At 40.3% G+C, this 17,246-nt stretch overlaps 1 protein-coding gene across 2 annotated transcripts in view; it reads left to right on the top strand.

Annotated features, from left to right (window-relative positions):
• Nucleotides 1–323: 323 nt before the first annotated feature.
• The window catches only part of ndst3 (N-deacetylase/N-sulfotransferase (heparan glucosaminyl) 3), a 40,829-nt gene continuing 23,906 nt past the window's right edge, over nucleotides 324–17,246 (top strand). For both annotated transcript variants that reach the window (XM_053331035.1, XM_053331044.1), the window contains exons 1-4: nucleotides 324–1,322; nucleotides 10,946–11,033; nucleotides 12,481–12,635; nucleotides 13,898–14,083. In XM_053331035.1, the coding sequence (XP_053187010.1) occupies nucleotides 324–1,322; nucleotides 10,946–11,033; nucleotides 12,481–12,635; nucleotides 13,898–14,083 (1,428 nt within the window). The remainder of the gene's footprint in view (nucleotides 1,323–10,945; nucleotides 11,034–12,480; nucleotides 12,636–13,897; nucleotides 14,084–17,246) is intronic.

The following is a 17,246-nucleotide window of genomic DNA, read 5'->3' as shown; positions in this document are numbered from 1 at the left end:
TTTCTTCTTTTCTCCTTGTCCCCTTTTCTGCAGACATTAATCATAACTCGCTCCATCTCTGCATGTGATTCCACAGGGAAGATTGGAAGGAGAGTACCTCGACTGTGTTTCTTCAATGAAGACCTTTGTTCCCCGACATCCAGCAAAGCTTTCTTCTCCACCTGCCATGGTGACATGACACACCCCTGAGTGGCTTTGCTCCTTTCTCACACACATAGACAATCTCTTGGGCTCCTCAAACCCCCAAAAAGCCGTTCACATACTCTCTGGGCTTTTGCGAACTAAAAAAGACTCTCTTACGCACAACACCTCCTGGATTCGCAATGACAGTGGCTGTGCGATTCCGTCGCCACTTACGGAGGCTCCTGCTCCTGCTGGCCTCCTGCTGTCTCCTCTCCCTCCTCCTCTCTGCTTACTTCCTGTTTACGAACTCCTCACCCTCCATGCAACTTGGACAATCACCTGAGCCTGCCTGCTCCCAGCCGCTCTCCATGTCCCCATACCGTCAACTCCCATACCCGTACCCCCCTAACCCACCTCACACACATGTCCACACTGACCCCATAGTGCTAGTGCTTGTGGAGTCCCAGTATTCCCAGCTAGGTCAGGACATTGTGGCTATATTGGAGTCAGCACACTTCCAGTTCCGCATGGAGATTGCCTCAGGGAAGGGCGACCTTCCGCCACTGACAGAAAAGGGCCGGGGACGATATTCACTCATCATTTATGAGAATCTGCTAAAGTATGTACATGCAGACACGTGGAACAGACAGCTGTTGCATCAATATTGTACTGAGTACAGAGTGGGTATCATAGGTTTTTACCGCTCCACCGAGAACTCCCCACCTCTCCTCAAACTCCGAGGCCTCCCGCTGGTGCTTAGAACTAACCAGGTGCTGTGGGACTGCTGTGTGGTATCTAGCTCTCCTCTCCTCCAACTAACCAAGCCTGGCACGGATCGAGGGGCTTTACCTGGGGAAGACTGGACCTCCTTCTCCTCCAATCACTCCACGTATCAGGCTGTGCTGCATGCGCGGGCCAAGGAGGGATCAGGGGCAGGTAGTGGTGATAATCCAGGGCCTGGCTTCAGTCTAGGCCTGCAAGCCACTGTTGTACAGGACATGGGACTCTATGATGGGGTGAGAAGGGTGCTTTTTGGCCAGGGACTGGGCTACTGGCTCCACAGACTCATCCTGGTGGACGCCATCTCCTACCTCACAGACAGGAAGCTTACTTTGGGCTTGGACCGGCACATTCTGGTGGATATAGATGACATTTTCGTGGGGAAGGAAGGGACGCGAATGAACGCCAAGGATGTGAAGGTATTTGGGGTGATGGGTGTGTGATCATGTGTGTTAGAGAGAGACAGAGTGGGATAGAGAGGATGAATTCCTGTCAGGTCAGTGGAGTTGGATTAGATTTTCTATACTGCTATCAACTTCTAAAAACAGCAATTGATGGCTTTGCACTGTTGAAGATAAGAAATGTTTACTTATTGCACTATAAGTCTGACACCTCAGCAAAAGATTTAACCAGGAGTTTATTTCAGAGGATTTAAGTTTGGGCACGGGTGCACTGAGGGGGTATTTGGGAAAGCTCATGCGTGCGTGTGTGTAATGTCTATGCGTGTTCTGTGCCAAGTGCTTTCTGTGTAAAGCATATGTGTTGGGGTACACCAAGAGGGTATTTATCTCAAATGGAGGTTTAGCCAGAAGTAAAGAGGCCATTTAAGGCAACAAAGACGTAGAGTGAAAGAGGGAAAGAGGAGGGGTGCGGGAGAAAAAGAGAGGTAGTGAATGAGCCTTTGAAAAGATGAATGGCACTTATTCCTCTTTTCCCACGTTCCTCCTCTTAGAGAGACTAAAGGAGAGTCAGCCATGCAGCCTGCCTCTCAAGACAGCTATTGTTTCAACACACACGCTTGCATGAGCAAACACATACACATACAGACATGCACTTCCACACTTGTATACATACAGAAATACAGTATTTGCACACACTAAAACTTCATGTCTGCGGGAAGCTAACATCTTGAAGAGAAAAAAATCTCAGGTTTGCTGGAGTGTTGATAAAACCCTTCAACATGAGGAATTTAGTTTTAAATCTGTGGTCACATTTTCCCACTATGTCGTCACTCAGGAGCACTGAAGGGAAACAAATTGTGCTTGGTGGGTTGGGCTGGGACAATTTCCGGTTTTGCCTGTCCAGTCTGGTGTACTAGCTTAAACCAGTTTTATGTGAATTTAAGTATAAGTTGGATTTGTTTAGTCTTGGTGTCAGTAAAATAATGTTTTTAGAGAAATATTTGGTTTTTTGATACTTTCCACGAATGCGCACATAAAGTGACAAGGTCAATGACACCTGCTCACTAAGGTTAAAGTTTCTCTCACTTCCTTTTCCTAAATCACTCCTAAGCTAACAGTCCATGCTCAGAATGTTTGTGAATGCGACCGCTGACCTACTAAAGTATTGTGTGTGTGTGTGTATTCAAAGTCTGATAATATTGTATTTCTCTGTGCTTTAGACCTCTATCGTTGTCAAAAAACCATTAAAAACATGTCAGTGAGACACACCAAAAAAAAAAAAAGAAGTGTGGCTGCAGCTGGCAAATTCGTGAGTGGGTGATGGTAAAAAGGAGGAAGAGGAGAAAGAAAATTAATACTTTAATGATGTCTTTATGCGGAGCATTAGTTGTGTGTTGCTCCAGAATAACGTGAAAGCCCCATTAAATGCGACCTGACTGTTCAGATTGCAGTCGCATTCAAAAAAATCCAATATGTATCCGATTCAGTACCACATTTGAAAGTGGCCTGAATCTGATTTAGAAATGTCAGATTCAATGCAACTTGTGCTGTTCACATTGTCAGAAACAAATCAGATATGGGTCACATTTGAACGAACAAATCGGATTCAGGTCACTTTTAACTGCGGTGTGAATGTAGCTTTAGTGTCTCACTCAGTCACCCAGTAAGGGATAGACAATCATGTCTGGAGAGCTGGTCCCGCTGTTGTGATGTTGAATGGTTGTTAGAAAATAAAAACATAATGTGTCACACACTTTTCCTAATTGTGGTGCCGCTAAACTCCCATTTATGGGCTCTCATTATGTTGCACTCGGGAGCAGCTGAGTCATGTGTCACAAGCAACATTACCAGTCTGGTCCAGTATTTGGCTTAATATCAAACAGGTTTGAACATTTTTACATCAGCCCAGCCCTATTGCTGGGTTTTCATGTGTGGGAGTGTGTGTGTGGGACTCTAGGACAAGTGAGATTTATGTGATGTGCATGAGCTAAGGCCAAAGGCATCTGCCCATCTCAGTGCAGACACAGGATATACATGATATGGAGGTTTTTATCTATCTATATATATATGTGTGTGTGTGTGTGTGTGTGTGTGTGTGTGTGTGTGTGTGTGTGTGTGTGTGTGTGCATGGGTGTTATCTGAATCCCTACTTTAGATTAGAATGTCACTTTTCGTCAATGGCTGACACCTGTCCTGTGAGGCCAAATGAGCCACCTGTCCGTGGCTGAAACTTGGGGAGGAGATGAGAGGAATGGGGAGGTTGAGAAAACAGGAGTGCAGTGGGCGGTGAAGTGGAGAGGAATTCCACCCTTGAATATAAAAAAGAAGCTTGTATCCAAAAAGGATAGAAGAGTGCATATAACACACATGCACACACCCACCCACACGCACACACTCACTCAAAAATGAGCACACAACCACACTCTAGTTGGGAGTTTTCATTTTAAGTCTGCCTGACTCTTCAGCTTTGTAGCATAAATATACATGAGGATGAACCAGTGCCGTAACAGAAGGACAGGGAAATGGGGATAGAGGAAGAGGTCGAGAGAGAGAGATGAAGAGATGGATAGATAGTGAGAGGGGCAGAAAAAAATAGAGATGGATGCCATTTGAAACACTCACAGTGCTCAAACATTTCTTCTCTCTCCTTCAGGATAGTTGGCAAACACAGAGAGGAAGACTAGAGGAAAAAATTAGGAAAAGAGTTGGATGGAGACAGGAAGAGAGGGGAAGGCAGTGTGCGGTGCCTAGGGGAAGAGCTAGCAGCTAACTTTACGCAATTTCAGAGAAACAAAATGCTGAAGGGAAATGATGAAGCAGAGGGGAGGAGGTGCAGAGGCAGAAATATGGTGATTTGTAGCAGCCTTCCACAGAGAGCCTCGGGTACAGTTGTCAGATTACAGTCTGAACAAGGCATATTTTAAGTGACAAGTAAACGTGTAAACCATATGTATTCATAATCGTGCATAAACATGCTCACATTCAAATCAACCAATTTACTGTACTTGTATCTTTTCATAATCTGTCATATATTTCTCGTGATGGGGTTTGTTTGATTTGTAAATCATGTTCTTTTTCAGATGGGCTGATAAATGGAAGTTTTTCCCTCCTAGCAAAATGTAATTGAAAAGCTATTGAAAGGATGAGTCATACTAGATGACAGAGTCAAATGTACATCTATCTTATGGTGAAGGGGGCAGCTTGAAAAGATGTATCTCAGTTATAAAGATAAATGCTTGTGGTATTAGTAAAGTAAAGTAAAGTTAAGGTTGTATGAAATAGTCTGGGTGTGATGATTGCTGTTATGGAGAATAATGAGGATGCAGTCTTAGTTTGCATTTGGGTCAGGAAGACTAAGGGATGGCCATGATGACATTACAGATCAGAAAAAAAGGTTTCTTATATTTTATTTTCTATATATTAAATATTCTAAATATTCTAAAATGATTTTGTAACAAGCAAGTTGCAATATAGCACAAACATTTCACAGTGAATAATTATGAATGACAGAAACTATGTGAATATGTAAATCCTTCTTTATCCCTAGCGCTTCAAAAATAGCTTATCTGTAACACTGCACTGGAGAATGTAACAGGATGTGTTATTGGGCATTTAGTAGGACAAGGTGTTTGCAGCGCCAGTGTTAGAAATCCTTTTTACTTCAGTAAAGCCAACATCCATCTCCTGTTCTCCCAGAGAGAAGAGGAGAGAAGAGTGAGACAGAGGGAGAGAAAGGCCAATTAAAATGCCACCCTCCTTCTCTCTGCACTCTTCATTAGTCTCACCCCACGAGTTCATCTGGTGACAAACAATACCTACACCCCCCCACCCAGCCCCCCTGTGAGTCCTGTGTGCACACACTCACACACACAGCTGTATTTCCTCCATTAAAAATGATTCACAGGGATGCACCCCACTGATGACATTTCTCAAAATGAGGGATGATGCCAGTCAAAAACTCCCATCAATGATGCGCACGTGCCGGCGCTTGTGTTTTTTAATTCATCCATGTAGGTTTTCTTTTCTCTGTTCCCGTTGGAGGTGTTTGATTGTTGTCTTCAGATCCCTCTTCATCACTTTCCTCCTCTTCACCCTCCTCCTCCTGCACTCACCTTTCCTTCTCGCTCAAATCATTGATCACTATCTCCTATCTTCCCTAAACCTCCCTCTCAACTTGTTCTCACTCTTTTCCTCCCTAAGATGTTCTCTGCCGTGATGTAACCTGAGTTAAGAGGACACACATGCACATACACAAATATAAGTGAACTAAAAAGCAAAGACACATATGCTCATTTTGCAGAACTTGGCATGTTGTTCATGCTTAGAGGAGGCCCTTAGTCAGTTAAAAGTGCTGTCACCTCCTATTAACTGAGAATCTTCCCTTTCTCTGGTGTGTGGTTCAATGTTTTTGAATACTCCAGATGTTTGTATGTTTGAGTGTAAGTTAAATTGTCCAGTGATGAACTTTCATCATGTGCGTGGAGATTCTCTCTATTTTGACCATTTTATATTTCTTGCAGCCTATCCCTTGTACTCCTGAAAGTTACAGTTGTCCTGTATAAGATTGCACTCATTTTGGGAGCAGTAAAAACACCATAAACTCTAAATTTTCCTTTCTAAAGTGACTCAGAATATCCAAAAAGTGATTTATTTTTGTGCGGCAGATACCCATTTTCATAAATAAAGGGCTTTCAGGATTAAAACTGACTTGAATTTATTAAAAAATCATTAAATTTGTTATAAAGTCTAATTATGTGAGGGGACAGAATAGTAACAGTTCGTAAGGGTTAAACATCTATTTTCAAGGAAACAACGGGACAGTTCTTTAAATTTCATTACTTGTATTTAAACTGGCAATTCAAATAATTACGCCTAATAAGCCGTAAACTGCTATTTTGCCTGTAGGACTGAGCAGTGTATGACTGATATGGTGTTGGGATGATTTAAATCATGAGTATAATTGTTTAGGCCTGTGAGGAAGACACACACACTGCAAAGTCTTTTTTTTTCTCATGATCACTTTGGTTCTTTCAGATGACCTGAAATTGAAAACAAAACCAAAAAAGGCATGGCACAAAATAGGAAATATTTAGACTTCAATGAAGGTCTTTGGCTTAGCAGTCTGTAATTTATTGTGCAATCCTACTTAGAGTTAATCTTTAGACCTAATTAAGTATGATGCATATTCACCACTTAAGTCAATGGAACTGAGCTCACATTCTCATATTCGTTTATTACTTTGCCAAATGCTGTTACATAAGTGAAGGAAAAAGACATAAGCAGTGGAGGAAATATCTGAAAACCAGTAGAGAGAGACATGGAAATTTGAGAAAAAAAGATGGCTTTTAAGAGACACAAACTTCTCTTTTACAGCAAGTTCAGGCAACATCCATTTGATTTCAAACAACATAATTTATTTAATAAATGGCAAAGGCTGGCACCATTGATAAGGAATTGTAGATTTCGTCTTAATGTAGGTGGGAATGAGAAAAAAGAGATGACATACAGGACAGCAGAGGAGAACAGGATATTGCTTCCAGCATGATGCTTTCTGACATCTGCTCTCATTCGTGCCCTGATCTGGACAAGTGAAATTATTGGTCTGCAGGGGGGAACGTTTACAGAGAAATGTTTCTCTGTTAGACCCCAAAAAGACATTACATGTTTACATATGACAGGTTTTCATAAAAAAAAGTCAGTAATTGCAGCGTCATTGTAATGAATCCTCCAAAGAAAGCATTTGTGAACAATTTAATATCTTTTTTGTTTAATTAACATTTTTTTGTCAATGCTCTCATTTTTTACTCCAAATTAACTCTGCAAATGTGGCTGTGTGCCATGCATTATTCTTCTCAAAATGAGGCAGGTTCTGCGGTCACAGCAATCACTGAAACTCAAAATCCTTGTGAACCTGCCAAGTAGAATTCAGTGTAAGTATAGCCATGCCAAAGCAGTCACAAGAACCCTGGATCCGTAAATGCAAGTGAATAGATGATTTTGTAAAATGTTCCAATTAAGAAAAAAAAAAGCTACACTGGCTTGAATTTGACAAGCAACACTGGAAGTGAGACAGAGAAGGGAAGAATAAGCAAAAGGAAGACTGGCATTAACTGGTAAAGTGCTTTTCCTGCTCATCAAATAGAGATGCCTGACCCAGTTAAATTTGCTGGCCTGGTGTTCACATTACACACACACATGCACACACACATGCACACACACACACACACACACACACACACACACACACACACACACACACACACACACACACACACACACACACACACACTTGCATAGATGAATGAAGAACTTTGACCTGCTTTTGTATGAGAACGAAACCCCACGAAATGTGTCTAATTTTCTGGTTCCTCTCAACCCTCCCTCAAATCTGTTTGCACATAAATTCCCACTTGCAAATACTTTATTTTATAATTACTTTTGTTATTTTAGATCTCCCAGCCAGGCTTAAGGCTGTGAAAAGAAAAGAAAAGAAGAATGACAGAATGGGGATATGGTGGAGAGGTGGTTGGTGTAAAGGGTTTGTGAAGGCAGTGAATGCCAGCTGTCCAGATGCCTGTCTCCCATCTGTTTGAACCCCGACATCTAGCTGGCACCTCTTCCAGTGCTTACCACACACACACATACACACACGCACACACACACACATACACACACGTACACACAGTTGCTCTCACATACACAGAAACAGACTGGCATTGCTTCTGACACTAGCAGTGTTAGGCAGCTGTGGGATTGGGCACAGAAATGAGGGCTATCGCTAACCGCTAATCCCAGTGTGTGTTTACCTTCATCACTAGGATTGTCAAGATCTCTCAAATGCTACATAGTCCCTCCTCCTGCTAATCCAAATCCACCCTTCTTTCTTATAAAGTATCTCTTATGGCCCATTTTAAAACCTTCCCCAGCTTTGAGCTCAATATCCAGTGGACAGATTGGCTCCATATTGCTCAAAGCCCTCCATTCTGTTGCCGTTACCCTCAGAAAAACAGCAGGAGAGGCCTTCATTGTCCCTCTGAGCCAGAGTTAGGGTTTTGTCATATGCTCATTGCAAATATTTGTGTCCAAGAAGTGTACCTTTTTATTGCTGGGCATATTTTGCATATTCTTCATGGTGATCTTCAGTAGTCCTCCCATCACTTTCAACTCCTGAAAGGAAGTTTTCTGGGAACAACACTGGAGTTTGAGGGTAGTAAACTGCTCTCTTCTGTTTTGAGAGCCCCTGGAGATGACGCATAGACTGAGTTTGAAGGGAACAAAGTTATAAAAACTTGTGCTGATATGCAAATTACCAAGGCCCTTGTTTGACTGATAGAAAAGATGCATTTACTGGAAACTAAGCAAAACAGAAAGTATATTGCTATAGCCTGTATAAGCCAGCCAAAAGCAGATTGCAGATTCAGCAGAGTGATGAACTGGTTGCCTGTAAAAGTTTCATAATCAGTGATGTGGTTGTGTTTTGAAACCTTTGGTCTCTTGCTGATGTGTTCTCTGACATGTAAGATTTGAGGATTGGCTGCAGAACAAAAACCTCTTTAATGTAAGAAACTGCTAAGTTCACATTCCTTTTTTAAAACTTTCATTCTGGCTTTTTGAAATGTATAATATAAAAGTATTGCACACCAAGGGAAGGTGCTGATCTCTGGAAGTAGACTTGAGAACATGAAAAAAGTGTCACACATTCATGATTGTAGATATTGAAGAAGGCCCGAGGGCTGAAACGTTATCATCTAAATAAAAGAGAAATATATATATAGAACCAGTGTGCAAAGCTTTTTTCTTGCTTTTTGGAATTTGAAATACCCAAAACATGGCTTGTCAGTGAAGTTTTTTTTAAGATGACAGAGCATCCATAAATGCAGCGTCATCGACAGTTTTAAAAATGTTTGTCTGCCCACAATTTCCATACAATGAAAACATAACTTTACAAAAGAGGGAGAAAAAAAGGTGAAAACATGTTCACTGTGATAGTCACTGGTGAAAGGGCCTGTATGGTCATTTTTGCCTCCAAGTCACACTGACACTTCACAAAAATAGCCCTTCATGGCTTTTCTGTGTTCTGCTATGGATGTTAGGTAGCAGAATACAAATGAGATGTTTAAACTAATATACTGCACACTTGGACACACACCTACACTGACTTTTACAGATATGCGTACACACGTTAATAATACATTTCGACCAAGTGCATCGGGGAGTGTATATTGAGTTACAATGCAAAGCACTCAGCTACAAACTTAATTTAATTTTTAAATCTTTGTATCCACACATTTTCCTCTGTGCGTGTGTGTGTGTGTGTGTGGTGTGTAAAATGTAGAGGTTGTCATAACAGAGGAGACAGGGGATCAGATTAGGGAGCTGTGCACATCTGTCAGCATACAGCCATCTTCAACACCATTAGATTAGAGCTAATCAAGACACGGTGCATGTGTCTGTATATTTGTTAGTTTGGGAGACACACACATACACAGGAGAGGATTAAAAAAAAAGAGGGAGAAGAAAGACCGCCTGGAACCGATTCCTTTCTCTGACATCAGCTGCTCAGGTCTCGTAAATCAGGAAAGGTTCCTGGGGATCGATTAAAAGCAGCATGACAAAGATTGGTAATAGAGATGCCAAGCCGCTTAGCCCAACAGAAAGACCCTGCAGATGGAGAAATAAGGAGAGAATTAAAAGAGTTTCAGAAATCAACTAAATATTTCTGGGGGCAAACAGAGAGAAGTGCAACGATAGCAAGCAGATGAGGTGGGAGAGTGCAAGGGAAAGAGCAAGGGGAGAGAGTTATAGAAAGAGAGAGGGAGCGATCTTTCCTCCATGCTGCTTCAGCCTTCCTTTCAAATTAGAACAGCCCCGTCTCCTGAGAATGTGACATTTTCACGGAGCAAGCGAGAGAGAGATGGAGGTTCAGAGAACAGTGTGGGTAAGGGGGGGTGGAAGACAAATGGGGAAGGGGGGCAGAGAGGGGACTGCAGGGTTTCAGAAGCGGGAAGATGGAAGGAAAGAGGGAGAAACAGAATGAGAGGAGGCAGTAGCAGATGATAGAGAGATGGAGGGAGGGTGTTGCAGGGTTTCACTTGGTGGTGTTAGGGATGGATGGAGTGAATGATGAGAAGGGAGGAGTGTGTGGGAGGGTTATTAGTCCACCCTCCAGAGGCTACTAATGCACTGACCTTCATTAACTCGCATTACTGTCGGTGTGTGACTGTGTGTGCAAGTGTGCAACTCTCTTTAGTTAACACTCATTACAGAGTCTTTGTTTAAAGGCCAGTAAACTAATGAAGTCATTAAATAAGTGGAGAAAATCCTGATTCAAGCATTGAAACTAGCAACTGAGGTAACTTTAAGGACAGGAACAGCCACTTGTGCACATTGAAAACAGATTAACAACAAACATAATAATGAAAAACACTGTAATGCCACAATCATCAGAGAGACATCAGACCTGCATCAGGTGTTTATCTGTACAAGTGCAGATGGGGGAAAGATGAAACTGATGTACTGCACCATGTCTGTGCTGTTGAAGGGGTTTAATGTTAATCTGTCTCTTATGTGCGTTTTTGTTTCTCTCTCTCTTTCTCTATCTATCTATCTATCTGTCTATCTGTCTATCTGTCTATCTGCAGGCTCTCCTTGATACTCAAAAGCAGTTGCGCTCTCAGATCTCCAACTTTACCTTCAACCTGGGCTTCTCTGGAAAGTTCTACCACACAGGTTAGTGCTCTAAGCCTGTAATAGAAATACTGTGCCTTTACTAAAACTATAAGGCATTGCTGTAAAAAAAAAAGCTGGACTGTATGCATAATTCCTATAACAGTTCACTCATGTCAGTGGGTATTCGTATAGACACACAAAATGCAAGGTAATTGTTAGAAATGTATTAAATTGGCATAGACTTTCTGATCATTTGCTTTCATAAAAAAATAATATGCTATCCATTGCTTTTATGTAAACTAAAACATCCCTTTTGTCAAATTATGCACAGACCTTGTGGGGTTTAACATCCAAAATTGCTTTCTGGTTTTATGATAAAGTATTTTAAAAGTCATTAAAAATACACACACACACACACACACACACACACACACACACACACACACACACATACATATACATTTTTCACATTTACAGTTTTATTTTTACAAAAATACAAAATAATATTAAGATTAACTTCTGTTTTGGTTTTAAAAATGTAGCATACTCAGTTACAGTGTATAAATAACACTATTCTTTTCACTGTGAACAGTCATATTAAAAAATCATCAAAACATGGCACTTTACACCATACAAAATGTGAACAAGATGTTTCACAGTTTTTTTATGATAGATATTTGTTGTGCATATAAACATATAATACAGATTAGTGTGTGTTAGTAACTATTTGCACTTTCGAATTTGACAGACTGACTTGTGATAGATCAAAAGATAGAAAGTTTTAATTATTTAATTTAAATATGTACATTTATGTTGCAAAACATATATATCCACACACACACACACACACACACACACACACACACACACACACACACACACACACATGATAAAGACAATTCCATCGGAACTATATTGAAGTGAAGCATATGTTTGCATCACAGCAGTCACAGAGGGACTGACTTAATCAATTAACAAGGTTGCTATAGTTTGATAAGATATCTAATCTTTTTATCTTTTTCTTTCTCTAGATATGGAGTTAGTGTCATATTCATATAGTGTAGACATACTCATGAGAGTTTGACATACAGCTGTGTATTATAAGCCCTATTGTGGTTCCAAGGACAGATTTTGTTTTTTCTAGTTAGTGTGTCTAAATCTGCAGTAAGAAGTAGGACACACTGGAAAAGAAAAATTGAGGTGAGACAGAACATGATTATAATTAAATGATATCTGATATAGAATGAAACATATAACCACAGCATCTGTTATTGCTATGGCATCACACTTCATCACCATGGTATCAGATCTCCTTATTTAGCAACACAAGCTTAAGACAATGCATGTGCTTCATGATACGCTTTAACCTACCAGTTTGAAGTTATGTACAGCATCAGTTTTTAACACGCTCTGAATCATCATGAAGCATGGATTTGTACATGTGTCATTCCTTGCCCTTTTGTCCTTGTGTATGTGTCTATGTTTGCGTGTGTGTGTGTGTGTGTAGGCACAGTGGAGGAAGACAAGGGAGACGATTTACTGTTGAAGTATGTGGATGAGTTCTGGTGGTTCCCCCACATGTGGAGTCACATGCAGCCTCACCTATTCCACAACGAGTCCTCACTGCTGGAGCAGATGGTCCTCAACAAGGAGTTCGCTCTGGTGAGGATGGATGTACACACTCACACACCCACACACACCCACACACACACAAACACAATCACACACACACACACACACACACACACTCATATACACGTACACACACACACACGTCTTGCAGCTGTGTATTTCCTTGTTGCTTTCCGTTTGTGTGTCCTTTTAATCATACTTGTTTCTCGTGATTGCATTTTCTTCAAGGACGTCGGTTCCTGTAAGTAATTGTCATTTCTTTGCCACAGCAGATTACAGACATGATGTTCACAGGTCAAAGTACTGTAACTGTTCTGGCTGACATTAAAATGTGCTTTAGTTGTAGCAGGCAGATGCTGTTGGAAAAAACAAATGAAAGGCGTTGACAGGGAATTGTTTTGCAGATGTGTGCAATTTAATATGTGCTTGTTATGTTGATTAATAAATTGTAATCAGGGTGGATTTACACTTCCTGCAGAACATGTTTGCTAATGCAAATTAGTTCCATACGAATTTCATTTTAAGAGGTCTGGGTTGGGTCCTCAATGATATGGGACATTAGTATACTTCTTTCACCATTTGCAGTAACAATGCTTTTGTAAAATGTATTGTCATGTACTAATTTTCTAAAACCTAATAATAACAATATTCCAATGGGGAATGATGCACTTTGATGGGCACACCTGAGCCCTTTTTAATCTGAAGTCCACAAGGTCGAGTGCTATTGTTGCTCCGCTCTTTTCTGTTTTGCTGTGTTTTGTTAGTATGAGTGTGCGTGTATGAGTGAGTGGAGATGATTTGTATGACTGTACGGGAGTGTCATGTTACACACACACAGTACAGTGATGGGGGTCTGGTTCATGTGGTTGAAGGTGAATGTGATCATAAAGTGTGATCCCTAACCTTTATCATATACACACATACATTCTCTACTCCCTCATCTCCTGACCGCTGGTGCTTAGCTTTGACAGCATGTGTAGGTGTGTGACGAAGGACAACACCATCAGTCTGCAAGATGTGCCCAGAAACCCTCTACCCTCACACTCACACAAACATAAACACACAAAACATACTCACACAAACTATTTTTTATTTCATTTATAACCTGAAGGCCAGCATAATAAAAAACACAACACAAATCCTTCTACAAGGTCAGGCTGCTGGGCTTAGTGTGTTTATGTGCCTCTATGTCCTTTGTCAGAGTTGTATAAAACCTATAACTTGTGTGTTACAGTAATGTACATAACCCTCTCATGTGTTTTTGTCTTTCTATGTGTGTCTTCCACATCCAGGAACACAACATTCCAGTTGACATGGGTTACGCTGTGGCCCCTCATCACTCAGGGGTCTACCCAGTACACCTGCAGCTTTATGAGGCTTGGAGACGTGTGTGGAACATCCGGGTCACCAGCACAGAAGAGTACCCCCATCTCAAACCCGCTCGCTACCGCAAGGGCTTCATCCACAGCAACATCATGGTGAGACACAATTCTTACAGTAATCACATGTCCGTGAAAAGCCTCGAGGGGATGCATCAGCAAGCACACACATGTGTTCCTCGACATGCACATCCATAAATAGTCTTTGATCATTTGACATGTTTCTATGCATATATTAAAATTCATTAGCACCTTCACAACTAGCATATTTGTAATTGGACATCTATTTTTTTGTGCAGCTTTATGTGTTAATGACTGGTCTCATTAACAAAAATATGTATTTTACAGAGCATTATTTTTGCTCGTATTCATTCATTTAGTTTGCTGTTCTACTGCTGATAGGTGTGGACATCCCTACATTACAAGTCAGTGTTGACACATTTTGTAGACACATTTTATATATGTTGTCTGACAAAAAGAGGTGAGTCATGTTGTTCAGATAAACATGACAAATATTACAACTAAGTGTATCTTTGATCGTGCAGGGATCATGAATCAAACCCAACACTCAAAGTGTGTTATGTAGTGTCTTTGACTGTCACAAGTAAAAAAATAAGTTGTTTAATTTATCTGCCTGAAATTAAAACCATTTAAAATTCTTTGAGAAACAAAATCAAAGCAAGCTTACAGTAAATGCAGAATTGTTCAGTCAAAAATGCTTGTGTTAATATATTGCTTTGCTGCTGCTCTTTTATCTTACTTTATAAAACGGTATTCATCTGCTGTCTCTTTGTTCAAATAAGTGTTCACTGAATAGTGAATTGTCTAAAACAGGAAATCAATGATGCCTTGTGTGGTGTGTAACCTCTGTGTGTGCGCACGTATATATGTATTTGCATGTGTGTGTGTGTGGTATGTATTATTTGACCTTGTCTCACCACACCATGCTCAGCTCCACATTGATTCAATATTTAATGGCAATGTGGCTAAAGGGGTGAGCTTTGCTATGTGTATGCGTGTGTGAGAGCATTTGATTATTTGTGTACGTGCCGGCTGTGAAACAGACCTTGTATAATGTATGATAGGATAAGGATCTCATAATATGAACATTTTTACACTTTCATGCTCCAATAAATTATTCATTAGGCAGTGTTTGAAAAGGCAAGAATAAAACTCTTGTCACCCATTTCACCTGAGCACGTTGTCTTCATCCCTTTCTTAGTTTCTCCTCCTCCTCTTTGCTTGTCAGTCAGTCTTTTTGTCAATGTGCACAACTGCTCCCTTATTGACAAAAGAACCAATCACATCTGACACCAAAATTACTAGTCCATGTTGTTCTGCCGTACTTGGATCTCGAGAAAACAATTTGAACAGACAGCTATGTCAATTTCCTAATAAGTCAGAGAAGTCTGCTTTTATTTCTTGACATCTTGTCACAGCATCAGAAAAGACAGCCACTTACTCCTTTGTCATTTCAATATAAAACCAAGCTGACAGTTTGGCAGGTTATAATGTGTTATTATACATTATCAATAGTAATGTATCCAGAGTTAGTAAATGGTAAATAGACTTCACTTCTATAGCATCTTTCTAGTCTTATAGACCAAGATCAATCTGCTCGTCAGTAAGTAAAGCTTTATTTATATATCACTTTTTAAAACACACACACACACACACACACACATACACATACGGAAACACGCAATTATAATATGAAACATAGCACAATGAAAAACAGACCAAACTAAAATGAACCAAAACATAAGACACTGAAGGTATCAGAGGCATCAGTGAATCACTGAATTGAATAATAAGCATCTAAGCACAAAAACATTATATGAAACATCATAAAGAAAAACAGGAGAAACAACAAAGACGAAACTTGCAGAAAAACTTTAAAAAACGTATTAAATGTAGAAAGCAACTTAGTACTGGAAAAAGGTCTGTGCTAAAACAATTATCAGATGCCCAAATTAATATCAACACTTATTCAGACTCAGTTGTCCAAATTAGTCAAATCAAGACAATATCTTTCAAAGTTACTGTCCTTTTAGTGCTAATTTTTCTCTTTTTGTTACGATCCTTCCACTGCAGCTGAACAGGAAAACACTGTCTACTACAAAGACTGTAGCTGTGGAAGATAACCACTTAATTGAACTAAATCTGGGTTAGGGTTAGGGTAAGGGTTAGGGTTTCTCAAAACAAGCACTGTACATCTTGTCCCCCATCAATTACATTGTAAGCTCATTTGGAGGGGGTCTTCTAAAGGTCAGTATGAACAGGAGGAATGATTACAGCGAGTGAAATGTGTTTCATGTTTATTTGGGCAAATTAATTTTCCAGACATGAAAAATTCTGATCCTATCCTTGAATTACTTTTTATTGAATGTCAGAAACTTCTTTTTAATTTTGCCAATGCACCAAAATCACATTGGTAGGGGAGCAAGGATGCATGCAAATTAGATCAGATTGATGAAAGCTGATGATCAAGTAGAGAGGGCTTTCATCAGCTGAGCTTTCCTGCTCTCGGCTCTGTCAGGAAATGAAGGGACTTCCGATGACTTGTTGATCATGTTGCTTAAAGGCAGACTCCAGAGTTAGGGAAGCAAAATTATTCTTGAACCCATCACTCCTGGGTAAAGACTCTCCCAAGAGGATTCCCCGGTCTGGTGCTAGGCAGCTATAGTTCAGAGGTTTACCAAATGAATCACATGCAGCACTGTTCTGTACAGTGGACTGTATTTTCGTTCTCTGAGGAAATGTTGTGAACGTCTGGGAAACTTTGGGTCTGTACCCAGTATGTGCTGCACTACCATCTCTTACAGTGTCCTACAAAACAATATATTCTGATGGGACAGCAGGCATCACTCCACTTACCTTCAAACATTAGATTTGGTAAAATTGCATTCTAAATAGCTATTTCGTAGCTTTCATTCATATGGCATATGCAGTTTGCCTGGCTGTCTTACAATTTCATGCGCTCAAATGTCCTGTTTTTATGAGTACTTTAACAACCTCTTGTCCATGTTTGTTTTAAAAGTAATCTTCTAAAAGTAAAAGGTAATCTCCTCATTATCAGTAAATTAAGATTATCTGATCAAAAGCTCTCAGCTACAGCTACAGCTACTACATGGTCCTTGAGGTGAGAATATATCATCAACTGATGTGTCTTTTTGAAAATAAACCTTTTTAAACTCGTCTTTCAAGCCAGTGTGAGCAAAAAGTAAAATGTTAAATGGAACACCTTTCTAATCTTCCAACC

Source organism: Scomber japonicus, chromosome 2 (assembly GCF_027409825.1).
Source record: "Scomber japonicus isolate fScoJap1 chromosome 2, fScoJap1.pri, whole genome shotgun sequence".
In the NCBI taxonomy this organism is placed as follows: domain Eukaryota; kingdom Metazoa; phylum Chordata; class Actinopteri; order Scombriformes; family Scombridae; genus Scomber; species Scomber japonicus.
Note: the sequence above shows the minus strand (reverse complement) of the source record. Positions and strands in the feature narration are given on the sequence as shown.